Raw genomic sequence first — 20,031 nt, forward strand, 5'->3', positions numbered from 1 at the left:
ACATACGCCTCCAAACACCCGGGCAACGCCGGGCATCCATGCTAGTATATATATATATATATATATATATATATATATATATATATATATATGATAAAAACTGTTACTCCATTCTTGCAAGCTTTAAAATTTTCAAGTCCGTATCCACATAAAATTTCATAAGGAGATATAGGATTTTATGTATTTGTGTGTGTGTATGTATGTATGTATGTATATATATATATATATTATATATAATTTACTATATAAAAATACATGAGATAATAATAATCTAATATATAAAACTCACTATGTCTGTCCGTCTCCATATTATCAAATTCTATCTCTTCTGAAACTAAAATTCGGAGAGTGGCGCTATGGGCCTCAAATGATTGGATTTTTTATGGACTGTTCTTTTATGGATCTTTACCTGGCTAAAATAGTTTTTAAGGGGTCAAAATTGAAAAAATCGTTATATACATGTCACGTCGATACAATTGTAACGTCACCAGCTTTGAATGCTACAGTTTTGCTTTTGGTTTTGACTCTAGCTTATGGCGCCCAAATACTTTGATATCTGGACAAATTAAAATATCATATTTAAGCATATTTTACAACTGGGCAAAGCTGGGCTGCCCCCCCCCTCCAAGTTATATATATATTATATATCCACATAAAAATTTTATGAGGAGATATAATATTTTATGTATTACTTTTCAGTATTTACTTCAATAACTTCATAACAATTTACTATATATATATATATATATATATATATATATATATATATATATATACACACACACACTAGCAGCTAAAGATCTGGGATCATTTAGTTTTTTTTTAATTTCTCCAGAACATTCGGTGGGGGGGGGGATTACAACTAAACTTACACACATTTAACATATCTCTTATGTTGCTACACTGCATTAATTACAATTCATTATAAAGGATAGAAAAAAGTTATGAGCATTTCAATTTTTTTTAAAAATTAAAGTGGACAAAACCGTTGGACAAAGCATAAAAAATAATTTATTGTGGACTGTGTAGTCAGTTTTCCCACTGTTTTAAGTAGAAAAATGACGAATAAGTCGATTACATCACTTTGTAGTCATTGCAGCCGGTTCCACCATCATCATGACACCTAAAATTGATGCTTGCATCAAGAAATCAATTACTAAACTTCATGGGGAAAACCATTTAATACGGAAGATAGCTGATGACTTGAAGCTGTCGAAAAGTACCGTTGGGAGAGTTATAAAGGATTTCAAGACTACTGGGAAAATCTAGCACTGAAGAAAAATGTCAGACCTCGAATAATTTTTCCTAGACAAGATCGATTGATTAATAAGAAGGCACTGAACGATAGGTTTCAGACAGCTGCCAGCATTTCTCGTGAACCACATGCCTATCATGACATCAAACATCTCGTAAAACAGTATCAAGACACCTGAATAAAATTAGTCTGTTTGCGAGATCACCAGCTACGAAACCATTGATAAACAAGAAGAACAAGAAACTCAGATGAAGCTTTGCTCAAGAGCATGTGTTGTGGACAGATGATCAGTGTTGAAATGTATTTTTTATTGATGAAAGTAAGTTTAATGTATATGGATCTGACGAGAAGAAATTTATAAGGAAGTTTGCTGGTGAAAGATTTAATAAAAAATGCACAAACAAAACAGTTAAGTGTGGTGGGGGTAGCGTAATGGTGTTTGGAATGATTTCTTGGAAAGGAATGACTGATCTGGTCCATCTAAACATCAGAGTTAATGGAACAATATACAAGAACTTGTTGAGAGATCACGTCATCCCAATACTTCGGAATTCTAAGTGTGGAAAAACTATTTTCATGCAGGATAACACCCCCTGCCAAAAGGCTAAGAATGTAATGGAATTTATGAACGAGCAAAATGTGGATGTTTTGGATTGGCCTCCTCAAAGTCTGGACCTAAACCCCATTGAAAGCCTATGATCTACTTTGGGGAACCGTGTGAGTGCAAGAAACTCTATCAATACTGAAGATTTATGGCTAAAACTTAAAGAAGAATGGTCGAAAGCTTCACATGATGAATGTCACCATCTTATTCAATCTTGTAGTAGAAGGTGTGCTGCAGTTAGAGAAAATAAAGGCTTATTTACTAAATATTAAATGTATGTCCACCAAGTTTTGTATTTTGATGTTTCAATGTTATTATTTTTAAATTTATTTTCTTTGTCCCATAGTTTTGGCCACTTTAATTAAAAAAAGAAATTGAAATACTCATAACTTTTTTCTATCCTTTATAATGAAGTGTAATTAATACAGAGTAGCAACATAAGAGATATGTTAAATGTGTGTAACTTGAGTTGTAGTCCCCACCCCCGTATTGGAGAAATTAAAAAAAAAATAAACTGTCCCAGATTTTTGGCCACTAGTGTATATATATATAGATAAATATGATAAAAACTGTTACTTTGCAAGCTTTTCAAATTTTCAAATCTGATTTTTATATTTTCTCTTCCATTTACAGATGGTCTTTTTCCCTGAATGTTTTGATTATGTTGGTGAATCTTGGAAACACTCTGTGGAAATGTCCGAAAGTCTCGATGGTGATTTGATGTCCAGATACAAAGTTTTAGCCAAGAAACATGGGCTGTGGTTGTCACTTGGAGGATTCCACCAAAAGGTTTAGAATTTTTTTTTTTATTTTCCATTTTTTTTTTTTTACGTCAAAATGTTTTAAATCTCAATCCATCTCTTGCAACGAATTCACAAATGATTCCATAGAAATTTCCAGGTAAGCAAACACAAAACCATTTAACTTGTCCTTTTGGCTAGGAACAAAGTGTCCTATCTTTTGATGCTATACGTTTGTCCTCGGTCAGTGAAGAAGAAATCCTTCTAGACTGAGGCAATTTTTCTTTTGTTTCAATCCAGTGTGCTCTTTTTTTTTTTTTTTTTTTTTTTTTTTTTTTTTTTTTGAAGAGAAAACCCTCATACTTTCCAAGCTCTACAATTAATGCCTTGCTGAATCTTGCTTCCCCAATAGCTGGAAGATGGTTTCTTTGGTACCAGTGTATAAGAATTCTAGTAAAAGAACAGACCCTCTCAATTATCGCCCTGTTAGTCTCCTCCCATTCTTCGCTAAATTTTTGAGACCTTAATTAATCAAGCACTAGTTCATCACTTCACAAAAGCAAACTTTCTCTGACAAAAAGTATGGATTCAGGCAATGTCGTTCTACTGCAGATATTTTAAGTCATCTCTGAACGCATTTACCATGTACTGGATAAGGCGGGTGAAGTCAGGGCTGTAGCCCTTGATATATCCAAGGCAAAGTCTGGCATAAAGGGCTGTTAATGAAAATTAAATTGTACGGTATAACTGGACGTATATTAAATATAATTAGACCCATTTTAGACAATAGAAACATACAGGTTGTCATTGACGGATGTACATCCAAGCAGCATAACGTTAATGTGGGAGTGCCTCAGGGGTCGATCCTTGGACCATTATTATTCCTGATATTTATAAACGACCTCCCTGATAACATTGTGTCCGAGATGGGTATATTTGCTGATGATACAATGCTCTATAATATGCATGAGGGAAGAACAGATGTACATAAATCTAAAAAATGGGAGAATTGTTAGAACATGACCTCCAGACTCTAGTGGGATGGGACCGTAACATTTAATTTTAGTAAAACTAAGCTGCTCTCTTTTAACAATTACAAGATGCCTCTCCAACCCCCTATATCTATGTCAAATAGCACCCTACCTGAGAATTCAACCTTCAAACTCCTTAACCTAACATTTGCGGGCAATATGAAATGGAATAAATACATAGAGGACATTGCAAAGGCTGCTGCAAAGAAAGTGGGTTCCCTCTATCAGGCTAGAAGACTATTCACGCCTGAGAGTATCCTGTACCTTTACAAGGCCACCATTCGTCCATACATGGAGTATTGTTGCCACATTTTGGCTGGTGCATCTACCACTAGTCTCTCCCTCTTAGATAAAGTCCAAAAAAGAGTTGTCAATCTAATATATCCCACTTTATCAACTAAGCTCCAGCCCCTGTCCCATCGCTGCAATGTTGCATCACTGTGCCTGTTTTACAAATATTTTAATGGAATGTGTTCTGATGAACTTGTCGCACTTGTACCCCCTTGACGTACATATCCCCGACAAACCCGTTTAGCAATAAAATCTCACCCCTTCAACGTTGTTGTCCCTAAATGCCAGAAAGTTTTCTATTTTTTTTTTTTTTTACATAGGTATCACCACATTATCAAGGCCAAGAGGCCACTCAGGGATAAGGGTTAAAGAGTGTACAGTAGAAATTGGACAATATAGTAATCATTAGTAATGAAAATTTGGTAAATTTGATAACTTATATGGAACGGATCATCAAGAACTTATTTACGTTAGACTTGAACACAACCATATTGTAGTCAGCCGGAAAGCATGAAAATGGAAGACAATTCCACAGGCGTGCAGTTCTAAGAGAAAAGCTTTGTTCATGGAATCTACGTTTAGGTTTAGGCACAGATAAAGAGTGGGGGGAATTATTGATAGTGTTTACAACTAGACGAGTGTTTCTTGTGAAAGTTAGGCGAGGGGGGACCATAGACTGAAGCTCAGTCGAACACTTTTCATGAAAATAATGATACATCAGAGACAAACTCGCAACATCTCTTCTGTGAGATAGAGGTTGCAGGGAAGAGAAAAGGACATCTCCTACGAGGCTACAAAGTCTATTTTGACCTCTATCAAGGCAGGACAAGTCCTTTCTAGCAGCTCCTGCCCAGATGTGGCAACAGTATTCCATCCTTGGACGTACCTGGCTCTTATATAGATAGAGAATTGCATCAGCAGTGATATATCTACCGGATCGATAGAAAGATCCCACCATTTTTCCAGCGGCCTTGGCAACAGATTTGATGTACGTGTTCCATTTAAGATCAGGAGTAATGGTCAAGCCCAGAAGCTTGTCAAAACTTGAGCCCTCCTGAAGACGAGAGCCATTCATTTCAATTGATGCCAGATGTGGATCAGAATGTTGATGATGTAAAGAGAGAAGCTTGGTTTTAGATGCATTAAAAGTAACCAGCTACTCCTTTCCCCATTGTACTACGTGCTCAAGATCAGAGGAGAGAGAATTGGAGAGAACTTGGTTGTTTACTGTCTTAGATGTGCTACCATAAATGGTAATGTCGTCAGCATAAATGTCTACAAATGATGCAAGGATGTGATTTGGAAGATCATTAATGTAGATCAGGAAAAGAGTTGGGCCCAGGATTGACCCCTGAGGGACAACGGCATTAATACTGTGAGCTTCTGATTTTTGCCCCTTAACTACTACTCTTATGAACCTATCAGAAAGAAATGATTTAATAATTGAGAAGACATTTCCAGCTATACCATAGCTACAGATCTTATGAAGTAAACCTTTATGCCATACCCTATCAAAGGCCTTAGATATGTCAAGAGCAATTGCCCTAGAAAGGTTGCCTCCGTTGAGAGATTTGCTAATCCTATGAGATATAACTGTAAGCACATCTGCTGTAGATCTAGCAGAACGGAAATCATATTGAGTGTCACTAAGAAGGTTATTTTTGTTGAGATGGTTGATTACTTCTGTATTTAACACAGATTCCAGCAACTTACTCATGACGCACAGGAGACTTATTGGCCTGTACTGAGAGGGGGATGAGCGATCACCTGAATTCTAATAGTTTCTTCCCTTGAACAGCTAGACTTTGGAATTCCCTTCCTGCTGCCTGCTTCCCTGGCTGTACTGATATGCAGAAGTTTAAATGTAACAAATATCTTGTTAATCTTTCCTAGACATGGCCCCAATTAGTAGCCCCTTATGTTCAAGTGGCGATATGCTTTGTAAGGGGTGAACATGAGTAAAAAAAAAAAAAAAACTATCAGTAAAAATCAAATCTATAGATCAAGTGTATTTTTACGTTTGTGAAAATATATGCACATATTACTTTTACGATAATCTGAAGAAAAAAAAAAAAAAAAAAAAAAAATCAAATCTATAGCTAAATATTTAGAGATTTTAAAAGAATCAGAATCAGTAATGGTATTGGAATCAGTAATAGTATCAGAATCATGAAAAAATATTGAAATCGTCTCATCATGAATCTATAAATTATAATTTTTGATTACGATCATGTATGTGTGTGGTCATTACACAGGCCATCATCGTCCCACTTGTGCCGATCCAAAGTTGTCATTCAATTCAATCAATTTTGTAACGAATGAATTCTCTTTCCAAACAAAAACCATAATTCCAGTTTTAAACAATTGACAGAAGTTTATTTTTCTTTGAAAATTAAAATGATATTCGTTTTCCTCGGTTGAGTAGCAGACTTGAAAAATGAGATTTTTACCTGTTCAAACTGAAATCTAAGTGTAATGTTGTGCCCCTGTTTTTAACAGTGTTATATTTTAACAGGCCCAACACATTGTAGACTCCATCGCAAGGAAACAGAAGTGGAAAAGGAAAGAAATTCAACTCTCTGTTTCAGTTTTTAACAAAAGACGTTTATTCCTGCTTTTCTGCGTGTGACTTTTCATCTCGTGTCTTGAACACGTGCTTCTCTCATCATATCTCGCACACCGCTCTTCCGAACACCCATCGCTCTTCCTTTTTGCTCTCGCAACGTGTGTCTTTTTATTGTCACATGGTGCAGCTGGCTTGGTTATTTGCATATGTTATACGTTGCTGCTGCTCCCAGCGTCAGCGGCTCTATCACAAAGTCCCATCAACACAATTATAAGAGAAGAACATGATCCTAACTGATCATTAGTCCTCAGAAAAAACAACTACCTGTCATACCCAATAGGCTGGCTCTAACCGCCTCTCTTTCCCGAAATCTTAGATTCTGGCTTTCCATTCATCATTCGACTACCAAGAGGCTGCTAAATATCCACAAGACAGTCTCCATTCAAAGATGCAGATAATCTTGGATATTACTTTTCTTGGGTGAGTAGCTTTCAGTCTGAACCTCACTAAATGAGGTACTTATTTCAAACAGAAAAAAACATCGCCAGGGAGGCCAAACTCCAACTGGGAACATTTTTAATTCTCTGTACCTCCCCCCCCCCCTCCATCTTTTCCCTTGGCCAAACATCTATCAATTGCAACGTCTGCCATTCATGTGCACCACAAAAGCATGCAGCCTAGCACATGTTTTCACTGATGATCTATTAAAAAAAACACACATCTATCATTGACACTTTTTATTTAGAGTGAAATATCTCTTTCCGAATTCATTTCGGATATTGGGCGATTTTCTAACTTGATGTTCGCTTTCCAGTCTAAGTCTCTAAAGCCATTTTTTTTTATTATTTCAATAAGCATTATTAAGGACTTAACTAAAAAAAAACGTCATTTCTGATGACCTAAAAAGAAAAAAAACACAAACTGTTAACTTTGTTTTCTGTTATTTCCTTCCTTTCATTAATGGAAGAGGGGCGGGGACAACATAAAAAAAACACTCGACATACTTTAGATTTTTAATATGAAAACTAACCTCCACACTTTAAACAACACATCTGGTTAATGATTGTAATGCCTGGAGAGCAGCCATCAACACCAACAATAATATGGCAAGAACGTGTCCAATCCCAGCAGCTGGGAACAGAAAACGTGAAACCGTGTAGTAGTAGTAGTAGTAGTAGTAGTAGTAAAAATGTTGATGGAAGTGAAATGCAAACTATAAAGTTTTAAAAAAGAAAAAAAACATATAAATCAGTGTAAAAAGATAAAAAAAGGAAAGAAAACGTCTCATTATGAAAATAGACTGTGTTGACTTTTCTCTTAAGATTTTATGTAACAGAAAAATTATTTCTGAATTTTTTAGATTAGGATTGATTATTCGTATTATTTGGATTCTTCGGACTACTGTTCTCATCTTGAGTGTGATTTTCACAACGTTCACAAAGACCAGTGGATGAAATACTTGGTAAAATTCAGTTGTAAATTACACTCTTTTTGAGGTTGAAGGTTTAATCCTTAGTGCAGGCGACACTCAAAATACAATTGCGAATTACTTAGAATTCCTGCTCAGTCATGGCTGACAGAACGAGAACATGCTATCTCATGAATTAAATAAAGGGTTCCGTTCAAAATTCCATGCAAATTTCTGAGCTTGACAAGTATTGCCTGTATTACAAGTATTTTTAATGGTAGGTGCTCTGATGAACTATAAGCCCTTCTCCCTCTTCGACGTAAATACTCCTGACAAACCCGACAAGCAGCAAAATCCCACCTCTACAAAATAGAAATCTCTAGATGTAAGAAAGCTATTTTATTCTAATAGTTTCTTCCCTCGGACTGCTAGACTTTGGAATTCCCTTCCGGGTTCCTGTTTCCCGGACTGTACTGACATGCAGAAGTTCAAGTGTAATGTAAACAGACGTCTTGCTGCTCAATTCTCTACATAGTATCCCTGAAAATTATGTCCCAGATAGTAGCCCCCTACATCAAAGTGACACTATGCCTTGTTTGGGGTGAAATTTTTTGGCAAAGATACACCTGAAAAAGGTTGGAGGTTACATCAATCGGAACATTGTGAAAATAACATAAGACCAGTAGTCTGAAGAATCTAAATAATACAGGAAGAATATATTTTTGCAAATAAATACACATTGCTACTTATTATAGACTGGATTATTTTACTGACTAAATTGTCAAGAATAAATAGGATAAGTTTAACCAAGCATTTATTTGACCATTTTTTTTGTTTTGTCTTGTGTATGTGCTGCTGTTTAATTTCTTTTTCTTGTTTTAGAATGACCTTTTTCTTGTTTCAGAATGACCTAAAAACCCTGAAAAATACACACGTTTTAATCAACAGTGATGGTGAATTGGCAGGAAGTTATGTAAAGTTGCATATGTTTGATATCGATTTAAAAGAACTGCGGCTGCATGAAAGTGATTTTACCTCTCCTGGCCAAGTGATTACTCCACCCATTGAAACTCCCATCGGCAAAATTGGTCTCAGCATTGTATCCTTATTTTATTCATAAATTTCTTCAGACAATTTAATATTTTCACGTAAAGACCATGTTAAGATTTGTTGTTTCAAACAGTGATATTTTTTTTTTAATTTTTGCTGCTAACTTTTCATCTCAAAGTTTGAGAGAGTTTGAATGTTAGATAGCATCGTCGAGCGTTTAAGGTTTCTCCGTATAAAAGTTTGTTAGAACAACTTGGCATGAAGATAATTCACTCGAAAAGTAAATCATGATCGAATATTCAAAATAGCATCAGAGTCAAAGTAGTGTTGGTATGGTTAATCAGAATTGGGAATCGGGAAAATCAGAACTTTTTTGGGATATCAGAATCAGAAAAATTTGTGCCGATTTTCCGATGCCCTAAAACGATTCCTTTAATTATCCTTTTTTTTATTTAATTTTGTTTAACAAAAAAATTTTCACTGCTACTTAGTAATCATAAAATGACAAAGATTTATTGATTTTAAACTACCAGTAAAGCTAAAATCTATGTCACTTCCCACAAGTGTGTTTTTACGTTTTGAAAAAATATGTGCACATTTAACATGTGTTTTAACGGTAATTTGAAAAATAACAATTTTATATGAAATATTTAGAGATTTATAAAGAATTGGAATTTTAAATATCACATCTGGTTAATGATTGGCCATCTGGATCATATGAGGAATGATGCACCTTCTCCAAGGAGTGTTACCTCAAATTAACAATACAATTGGATACTCCACCAGACCAGATGAATTCTTGTCTTGGGATCTGGCAAGACTAAGAAAAGAACACAATGAAGATGAACTAAACCATAGTCACGTGATAAATCAGAGAGAGCAAAATGATTGATTTTCACTGCTAATTTAATGTTTGAGCGATAGAGGGAATCTTATTTGAAGATTTGGATATGTATTTCATATAGAAATCAAGTATTAGCTTGATCGCTGAAAGCTCACTAAAGTAAAATGAAAAAACAAATTCTTGATATGTGACATGAAATTTCACTAGTGTGAAGAGATTCTTTGTGTAGGGAATATTTAAAAGCCCCCCCCCCCAATATCTTAATTATAAATATTTAATATTCTTACTGTTAGATGAAATTATTTTTAAAAAATTATTTTTTAACTATTGAATCACCACAAAGCAAAAAAAAAAAATCAGGGTATAACACTTAATGATGATGATTACCTTGAGTGGAATAAAAAAAAATCTCATACCACCTACTCATAACAAAAGCCAATCCAGAAAACAGTGGATCAATCAACATTTCGATATTAACATGTCATCATCTAGACTTTAAATCCAGATCTTAATGTCAAAATGAAGATCTATTTGTGTCAACTCCTCGTAATCTAATATCTATAAAAGTGAGAATGTGTAAGAGAATACTTCTCAACCTATATACGCAACAAAGTTTTGATCTACAGACTTGAAATTTGGTATGTAGAGTATTCAGACATGTGGAAAACTTTTTAATCATTTTTTATCTAGAAAAAAAGGGCTGTTAAAGGGTCAACATTGAAAAATTGATACTTGGGAGTTATTGGATTTTTATCTAATTGTAAACTGTTACACGAATATGCATGTACAGCCATGAAACATGACAGTTTCTTTATGTTAAGAATAAATAGGTTTGAAAACGTTTTGTAAAGATCGTGCCAAGCTGGTCTAATGGTTATCATACTTGACTCACTTTATTTTTGATCTCAGCTTGAGAACTTTTCTTTTTACTTACAGTGAAATGGAAAAAAAAAACATTATACACACATGCACATGTCTCAGTTTCTGTATTAATTAAAGTATAATATTTATGTGTATTTTCAACCAGGCAACACCGGGCTGCCTGCTCGTGTATATATAATTTTATTTATAAAAATTCTTCTCATGTCTTGAGCACTTTAGAAAAAATATTGGTTTTTAGTTCATGTTATCAATATACTTGAATTTAATTCTATATTAGAAGTAGTAGTATGGAAGGAAATCACACTGTGTTTCATTCCTACAGGAAATCAAATAAAATGCACAGGTTTTTGTTAGCAGTTGCTTTATATTTGAGTAGTGTCTGCTCTAGCTAATTAACCAATCATATTCGTTATTATTCCTTTACTGGCTAATGTTTTCTAAAACAAAGACTTTGCTGACTTTTGTTTGGCACTCTTTTTTTGTTTAGACACACCTTGTTTTTTAGTGTGTCAAATTAATAGGTGACCTTATATTCGCCTGTGGAAATTGAAATAATTTATCATTTATTTTATTATTAATTGTTACTTTCATATTTATTTTAGATTTTATTTATTCATTTATTATTTTATTTTTATATCATGCTATTCTTAAGTGAAGTTTATTTTATGTCTACAGTTAGTTACTAATTCGTTTCTACAATATAGTAAGTTCCTGTGGTCTTTAAAATTTATAGTTTGTCATTCAAACATAATCTACACGAGTAATGGCACATCATAATATTTTCTACTTGATTATTGGTGAGTGTTTGACTTCTTTGAGCTCCCAGTAAATGTTTGCTAGTGATGTTTTGAATCTGTGTCTTTTGTTAGTGAACATGCTATTATAGTTGGTTTAATAAATTATACTGTTCTATTCTATATAAAATAACAAAGGCTTATAATTTGTGGACATCTGTTGCCTATTGGTCTTCTGCAGGACAATTTATTTACATATTTTGTGCATTTTTATGATCAAATCTTCAAAATGAAATTCTTTGAGTTTTTCCTTCATAGATCTAGTGTTACGATCTTCGTTTCCCCGAATTATCAATCGCTTTAACAAAACAAGGTGCACAAATACTGACTTACCCTTCAGCGTTTATGGAACCAACTGGAGTGGCACATTGGGAGGTGAGTAAAAATGTACTGATTTCTTTCTTTAGCTCTTGTCCGACCATTGTCCGACCATTATATGTTGTTAACAGTTTTTACATGAATTCTTATTATTATATTAAATGTGAGTTCACCAACGTTTATTTCCCTATGGCTTTTTCCTTTATCCTTTTATACTTTAAAGTACATGTTAAAATATACTTTAGTGCTGAAATTGAGTTATGTTTAACAAGAAATTTTGTTTTAAATGTTCTAATTAACTGTAATTATCTGTAGTTATCTAACCAAGTCACTCATCTCTCTCTCTCTCGTAGCTATCTATGTATTTCTATCGTCTCTTCTTACAATATGCTGATTCAATCAATTTTCTAATATTTCTAAATGTCTCTAGAGAAAGAGTGACTTTCTTTTTTAAGTGTTGTCATCTGATTTAAATTCTATTTTTATACACAAATATGTAAATCAGGGTTAAAATGATAGGTCTCTTTACTTTATACAACAATAATAATAATACGTCTATATGATAATACAATAATAATATGTCTATATAATAATACAATAATAATACGTCTATATAATAATACTGAAATAAACAGACTTGTTATTTTTAGTTATGTAAGAAGAATGTCTTAAAAGATATGTCACAGTACACAAATTTAGGCCAAAATTTATTCCCCTCCTTATATTAAGAATTTTTCCGGGTCCATTTTATTATCTCCCTTCAACCTAATGTATTTTAACATTTCTTTCTTAATATATGTTAGGCTAGATTTATTTATTTATTTATTTTTTTTACATAGGCATCACCACTTATCAAGGCCAAGAGGCCACTCGAGGATAAGGGTTACATAGTGTACAATAGAAATTGGACAATATAGTAATCGTTAGTAATGGAAATTCGGTAAATTTGTTAACTTAAGTGGAATGGCTCATCAAAAACTTGTTTACGTTAGACTTGAAGACAACCATATTGTAGTCAGCTGGAAAGCAGGAAAATGGAAGATAATTCCATAGACGTGCAGTTCTAAGAAGAAGCTTTGCTCATGGAATCTACGTTTAGGCACAGATAAAGATTGGGGGAAATTAGTGATAGTGTTTTCTGCTAGACAGGTGTTTCTTGTGAAAGTTTGGCTAGGGGGGACCATAGATTGAAGCTCAGTCGAACACTTGCCATGAAAATAACGATAAAGTAGAGACAAACTCGCAACATCTCTTCTGTGAGGTTGCAGGGAAGAGAAAAGGACATCCCCTATGAGGCTACGAAGTCTATTTTGAATATACACTTCCTTCTATCTTTAAGCTACTTTTTTAATTTCTTGGTTGCACTGCCTATCCTTTTCCTATTATCTCCCTTCTATATCATGTATTTTAACATTTAACATTTTCTTTCTAATGTATTCTAAGCTAGATGTCACATTTTTCCTATATTTGTAACCTAGCTCCTTTCTCCTCTTCTGATGAGAGCATTAGACTTTGAAATGCCTAGGTATAAAGAGCATTTAAAATACCTTTGCATATTTATGTTTTTTCTTTATTAAACTGACAAATAAATTCATATATACCAGTATATATTTTATGTTGTCTATTATTTTCTTATATATATAATTACAGACTCTACTTTTGTATAAGCAGCATCGTCTGAAAAGATCTCTAGTTACTTGTAATTGGCTGACCGAAACATGTTCATGAGCGTGTTGCTTCATATAAATGCTTAAAAATGTAAAATATAAAAGGTATATAGGAGTTGGAAATGAAGACACAGAACTATATATTGGTGAATATAGATTGGTTCATTTATTCAATAAGGGAATACAATCGATTAGTTGGGGGATAGAAGGGACTCTTTATGCCAAGGCATTTCGAAGCCTAATGCTTCTCATCAGAAGAATAGAGAAGATGCTAGGTAGTATAGTGGGGATGCGGCGTCTAGCATTGGATTCAATAGGAACAAAATAGATCCAAACAAATTAAAATTATAGATGATGTTCGGGGGGGGGGTCGAATTCTAAATAAAGGAGGAGCGTATTATATATACTGTAGTGCAGAAAGGTGTATAAAGTCTTTATCATAGTCTTAAGTGTATTTAGTATATACTTTGAAATCCAGTATTATAGCCTTATAACTACCCACCCAGACCCACCCCTTTCACCTTAAATAACCACCATAATATCCCTCCCAAAAGTATACACTAATTCATAATGATGTCATCTCGCTTGCATATGTAAAAAAATGCCCCTCCATAGATAATAGACATCTTACACGCCGTTAAATTAGAACCACCATACATCCAGTTAAGTCCCAACTTTAACCCTAAAACATATACTAAATACACTTAAGACTATGATAAAGACTTTATACACCTTTCTGCACTACACTATATATAATACGCTCCTCCTTTATTTAGAATTCGCCCCCCCCCAACATCATCTATAATTTTAATTTGTTTGGTCTATTTTGTTCCTATTGAATCCAATGCTAGACGCCGCATCACCACTATGTTACCTTGCATCTTCTCTGCTCTTCTGATGAGAAGCATTATATAAGCTCCATTGATACTTGTTGAGCTTTATAATGTCCAGATAAGTCTCCCCTCATAGAATTGAGCTTGCTCTTTTCCTCTAACGCTCTAAACTAATATATATAATATATTATTCTTTGTTTATTTTGCATAAAGAATAATATATATAATTTGCTCTCTTTGATTGAGCACTATCAACAACCCTTGTTGAAATTCAATATTCTTAATTTTTGGATATCTTTTTACCTGGAATAAATGAGAATATATATATATATATATATATATATATATATATATATATATATATATATATATATATATATATACAGAGAGAGAGAGAGAGAGAGTTTGAGTGCCAAATGTGATAAATCTAATTGCTTAAAAGGAAGCAAAAGACGTTTTTATAACGCAAATATTGTTGTGCAAAACTTAATTTTATCTTTTTTTTTTAACATTAGTATGGCAAAATGTGATTATAAGAAAACAAAAAATAAAAATTTTGAATTTTATTGTCAAAATGTTTTTTTACAAAATCAGATAAATCCACAAAATGTTTTTTTACAAAATCAGATAAATCCGCAAAATGTTTTATTTACAAAATCAGATAAATCCACAAAATGTTTTTTACAAAATCAGATAAATCCACAAAATGTTTTTTTTACAAAATCAGATAAATCCACAAAATGTTTTTTTTACAAAATCAGATAAATCCACAAAATGTTTTTTTACAAAATCAGATAAATCCACAAAATGTTTTTTGCAAAATCAGATAAATCCACAAAATGTTTTTTTACAAAATCAGATAAATCCACAAAATGTTTTTTGCAAAATCAGATAAATCCACAAAATGTTTTTTTGCAAAATCAGATAAATCCACAAAATGTTTTTTTGCAAAATCAGATAAATCCACAAAATGTTTTTTTTGCAAAATCTGATACATCTATTATATCTATATATTAACTATTTCTACTTAGAATAATGCATAATATTCACAAAACATAGAATAATGCATAATATTCACAAAACGTAGAATAATAGAATAATAAATGTCGGCATATCATCAGAAATAAAACGTAGATGCACAACCATCTAAGTATCACGTTTATTTTATAACTTCGAAAAGTTAAGAAAAATTAAAATTTTTCAGACAATGTTTTTGTTTTTACTGTTCCTAACTATTATTTTTTTCTCCGCACATCACATAGCTGTCCGTAGAATATTTTAAAAGAAAATAATATAAAACAAAATAATTCAAAATTTCTAATTTTTTTAAAAAATAAATAATATTTTCTAGTGTTTCAGCCTTATGCAATCTTCAGTGTAGGAAATGACAATTACTGCTGGCCAAAGGATTCAAATCCAAATGCAAGTCATCTTTAACTCTGCTGTCTGGTATTCAACCCCTAGGTCACCATCAATTAACATGAGAAAGAATAGAATTTAAATTCTATAGTTTTGTCAAATCAGTGAACATATACAGTAAGTTTAATCATATCATGCCGAACAGTGAAAATACTATATACTAGACTATAACTTTTGCTCGTTACTATATTGAAAATACTATATACTAGGCTATAACTTTTGAAAATACTATATACTAGGCTATAACTTTTGCTTGTTTTTAATGGGCTAAAAAGCCCATTAAAAACAAGCAAAAGTTATAGCCTATTGCATTAGAATGAATGTTTTATGCCAATTTGATGGTTGAATATGGTTAAATTAGTGCTCATATTAATCCATAACTGTGCATCAAATGGATACCATAATACTTGGTTTGCTGCACCTTATCATAACAATTTCAGCCAGGTAGTTTCCAAGAAAAAGTGGAATGGACAGATAGACAAACATACAAAAAAAATATAACAGATGTGTTTAGAAAGTAATAAATGTAAACAAAACAGAATCAATTGTTCAATAATCGATTGATTTCTAAGAAACAAAATGGAGAAAATATTAGAGATTGTAAAATGTGTACAATGTTTGATGTACAAGGTGTCTTCAATAAGTTTCCAGACTTTTTTGTACAGTCATTTAAAATTGTCATAGATTCAGTATGTTGTTGCTATACATCTTATAAGATGACTGACCAATTTTTATGATTTCATGTTCAAATGAACAGCTATCACAGGAATTGGAATACACCCTACTAAAGCCTGATTGTCACAGCTGGTGAATTTCAAAAATGCAATCTGGACATGGGGACATTTTAGAAGAATGATATGCAATAAAATTCTGTTTTAAACTTGGAAAAATGTCACAGAAACATATGAAATGCTTCAGACTGCTTTCGGACCATCGTTCATAAATCAAGCATCAGTTTTTGTGTGGCATAAGATTTTTAAGGAAGGCAGTAAAAATGCCCATACAAAAAAAGTCTGGAAACTTATTTAAGGCACTTTGTAGCTGTATTTAAATTTCATATTTTAATATTTGTATGTATATTTTGTGAATTAATTTGTAGTCATTGCTGCGAAGCCGTGCTATTGAGAACCAGTGCTATGTTGTTGCTGCAGCTCAAGTGGGCAAACACAATCATAAAAGGTCATCGTACGGTCATACAATGGTCAGTATATCAATGCATTTTTATGAATTTTCTTTTTTGATGTCATGAAGATTGCTGCCATTTTTTTTAAACATGATTCTAACAATTTTATTTATTTACACTTTGCCTCGACCAAGAAAACTTGTCTTTTGAAATCTTGAACAACTGCCGTCAAACTTTTCACAAAGGCACTGCTAATCTTGTAGTATGAATACTGGCTTGAATGAAATATCGACAACAGATGCATCTTTGGAAATGCTCCAAAATCAACACTGACAATAAAAAAAAAATATATACAAAGAAGAAAGAGTTTAATAGAACTGAAAACAAGACAGAATGTGGCACAATATTAAACTACTACAAAAAAAATGAGGAAAATGGACAAACATGTTATGAGTGATTGAGAATGGGGTCACCGATTAGCAAGTGCTAAATTCACCAAAAGGTTGTGATTAGAAGAGATAAAACATGATTAATGAACAAAATATTTATTTACAAATTCACAGTGATGTGGAAGATATATTCGGTGAGGAAATTGTGCATTAGAAAAGTTACAATTTTTTGCACTTATCGAATGTTCAAAGTGTGAAAGAAGACGAGTATTAAAAGTGTGTATGTCTGTGTGTGTGTTTAGCATCAGTATGAATATGCGGGCGTAAGTTCAGGATGAATATGTGTGAGTAAGTTCAGGATGAATATGTGTGAGTAAGTTCAGGATGAATATGTGTGAGTAAGTTCAGGATGAATATGTGTGAGTAAGTTCAGGATGAATATGTGTGTGTAAGTTCAGGATGAATATGTGTGAGTTAAGTACTCATTTGCCTCCCCTGGCTTGGAAGAGCGTGATGATAATGTAAAATCATGCCAAGTTCCATTGTTAGAATCTCTCTTTTATAGCTTTTTAGAAATTCACATTGGCTTGCAGGAATCATTTTTATTGGTTAACAAATGTTAACAATTTTTCTTTATTCCGGGATTGTATTCTTTAACTTTCCTTTTCATTTTGTTTTGTATTGAGTAGAAATTGGAAGCAGAATAAGTTAAACAATATGAAAGGGATTAGCTTATACAATCTAGTAAGTTTTTGCATTCATTTGTATTATATCTCTGCCTCGCTACAATCTGCTGTACATGATCTTGTAATTGTAGCAACTGCGATTACACACACCACCAGAAGCTGATCATGTGACAAAGTTTATAAAAACGTTAAACTCATCGCAACTCTCTCTCTCTCTCTCTTTCTTTTTGGCTCTCGGTGTTGACAACGCATGTCTCTCTCGAGGCACAACAGAATCCACCCAGGCCTTTGTTTGATGAGGAAACAAGGAATCCATCATGGCTACCGATGGACGATAACTTCAACACACACGCATGAACTGTTTTCTTTGCTCGAGCAGAACTATCTAATCTTTTATCTCTGTCCATAGACATGGACTGATTCTGCGACTAAACCTTTTCTCCAACTTTTATTAATGAAGATATTTAATAAAGTTTTTTTCAAATGTTAGAATGGATGTTTATCATCACTTACCTCTACTTATATATAAAAAACACTTTGTCTGTGCGTGATTTTGTACCCTATGCATTCCAAAATGGCTGAACCGATTTTTACAAAATTTAACACAAGGGTACTTGATGTGTCTGGGAGTGTTCTTAGGTAGGTTTTGTATTGGAATGCATCTGATAAGTATCAAAAATGGATACTCAAAAAAATCCGATTACAGAAAGAACAGGCCAATTTTGAACACAGTTAAAACTCTTTTAAAACCTGACATCTCTTAGGCATTTGAGAAGTTTTGTCGCTGCACAAACAAAAAGGTTCAGCATTTAAAAGCAATGGTAGGTTCTTTGATAAGACAGATACGTTTGAGCTGAATGTTTTTTGTTTAAGGCACAATTGAACCATGATACTTAACTTTTGCATTTTAAACTTTAATGCAAGCCATTATGTATAAAAATAAATAAAAAAAACAGTATCAAATCAACAGTAGCTTCTCTACAGTGCAGTGTAGATTACAATGTATTGTGGATTAAATTACTGTGGGGAGACATGTGAAGCTTCCTCCTGGTGCACCGTAGTGGGTCCCTAACTAGAGCAGGCAATCAATCGATTTAATTGAAAAATGTCTGAGTTCATCTATTTTGATGACAATAAAATGTGGAAGTGCAAAATATTCATTCAATCCTGGGTGACATCAGGTTTCCTTACTAGTTTTGCATAATCATCATGTTGAATATTGTGAGCCGGATGACTTTAATAATTGTTCGTCACAACAAGTTTGAGAATCTGGTCTCACGTTTCCAAATAGTCTGTATTCAACCGATAATTCATCTTTTATCTCTTCTGTTATTTAATTTTTAAGAAAATTCTTTGGGGCTTGTCCAAAAATTTCTGCCTCCCCACCGCCCATGAAAAAACAAAAATAAAGAAAAATCTGTATGTTATACATATCTGTGACAGAACGAAAATATCATATGCAAAAAACAAAAAAAAAACATTGATCATGTAGTTTTGCTTTTATAAAGTAAATCATTTAAAAACAAATTTGAGTTTTTTTGATGACCCCCCCCTCATGTTAAAAATGGCTTTCTTAAATCTTGCAAAAGTTTGAATTATTTGGAGTTATCTCTCTTATTCCTTCAGGTGGTGTTGCAAGATCATCACTCAGCCATAAAATTTAATTTTCTGATTTAAAAAAAATACTTGAATTAATTTACATGATTTTTGGTGTACGATATTTTCTTTCTGTCAGAGATATACACATCATAAACATTTTTCTTTATTTTTGTTTTTTTTTCATGGGGGGGGGATACTGAAAAATCACAAATTTCTCATACATTTATTCTTAAAGGTTTAGATTATTAAATTTTTAGCATTTCAGTATTTTTTCTCCTTCCTTTATTTTTTTTTTTTATTTTATTTTTTTTTTTTTACACAGTGATCACCACTTATCAAGGCCTGGAAGCCACTCAGGGATAAGGGTTATTGCAAGTTAGTGAGGAGATTTGATGAAGTGTTTACTTAAGGGGGCGGTTCATTAGGAATTTGTTAACATTAGACTTGAAGACATCCAAGTTGTAGTCCGGAGGGAAGCAGGCAGACGGAACAGAGTTCCACAGGCGTGCAGTTCTAAGAAAGAAGCTTTGTT

The 20,031-nt window shown here is 33.0% G+C and overlaps 1 protein-coding gene across 5 annotated transcripts in view; it reads left to right on the forward strand.

The window, feature by feature from the left end:
- LOC145294107 (nitrilase and fragile histidine triad fusion protein NitFhit-like) overlaps nucleotides 1-20,031 on the forward strand; it is a 165,198-nt gene that overhangs the window by 120,577 nt on the left and 24,590 nt on the right. For all 5 annotated transcript variants that reach the window (XM_080141184.1, XM_080141181.1, XM_080141180.1 and 2 more), the window contains exons 3-6: nucleotides 2,493-2,648; nucleotides 8,800-8,994; nucleotides 11,730-11,840; nucleotides 16,802-16,903. In XM_080141184.1, the coding sequence (XP_079997310.1) occupies nucleotides 2,493-2,648; nucleotides 8,800-8,994; nucleotides 11,730-11,840; nucleotides 16,802-16,903 (564 nt within the window). The remainder of the gene's footprint in view (nucleotides 1-2,492; nucleotides 2,649-8,799; nucleotides 8,995-11,729; nucleotides 11,841-16,801; nucleotides 16,904-20,031) is intronic.

Source organism: Euprymna scolopes, chromosome 15 (assembly GCF_053919585.1).
Source record: "Euprymna scolopes isolate OS-2025 chromosome 15, ASM5391958v1, whole genome shotgun sequence".
Classification (NCBI taxonomy): domain Eukaryota; kingdom Metazoa; phylum Mollusca; class Cephalopoda; order Sepiida; family Sepiolidae; genus Euprymna; species Euprymna scolopes.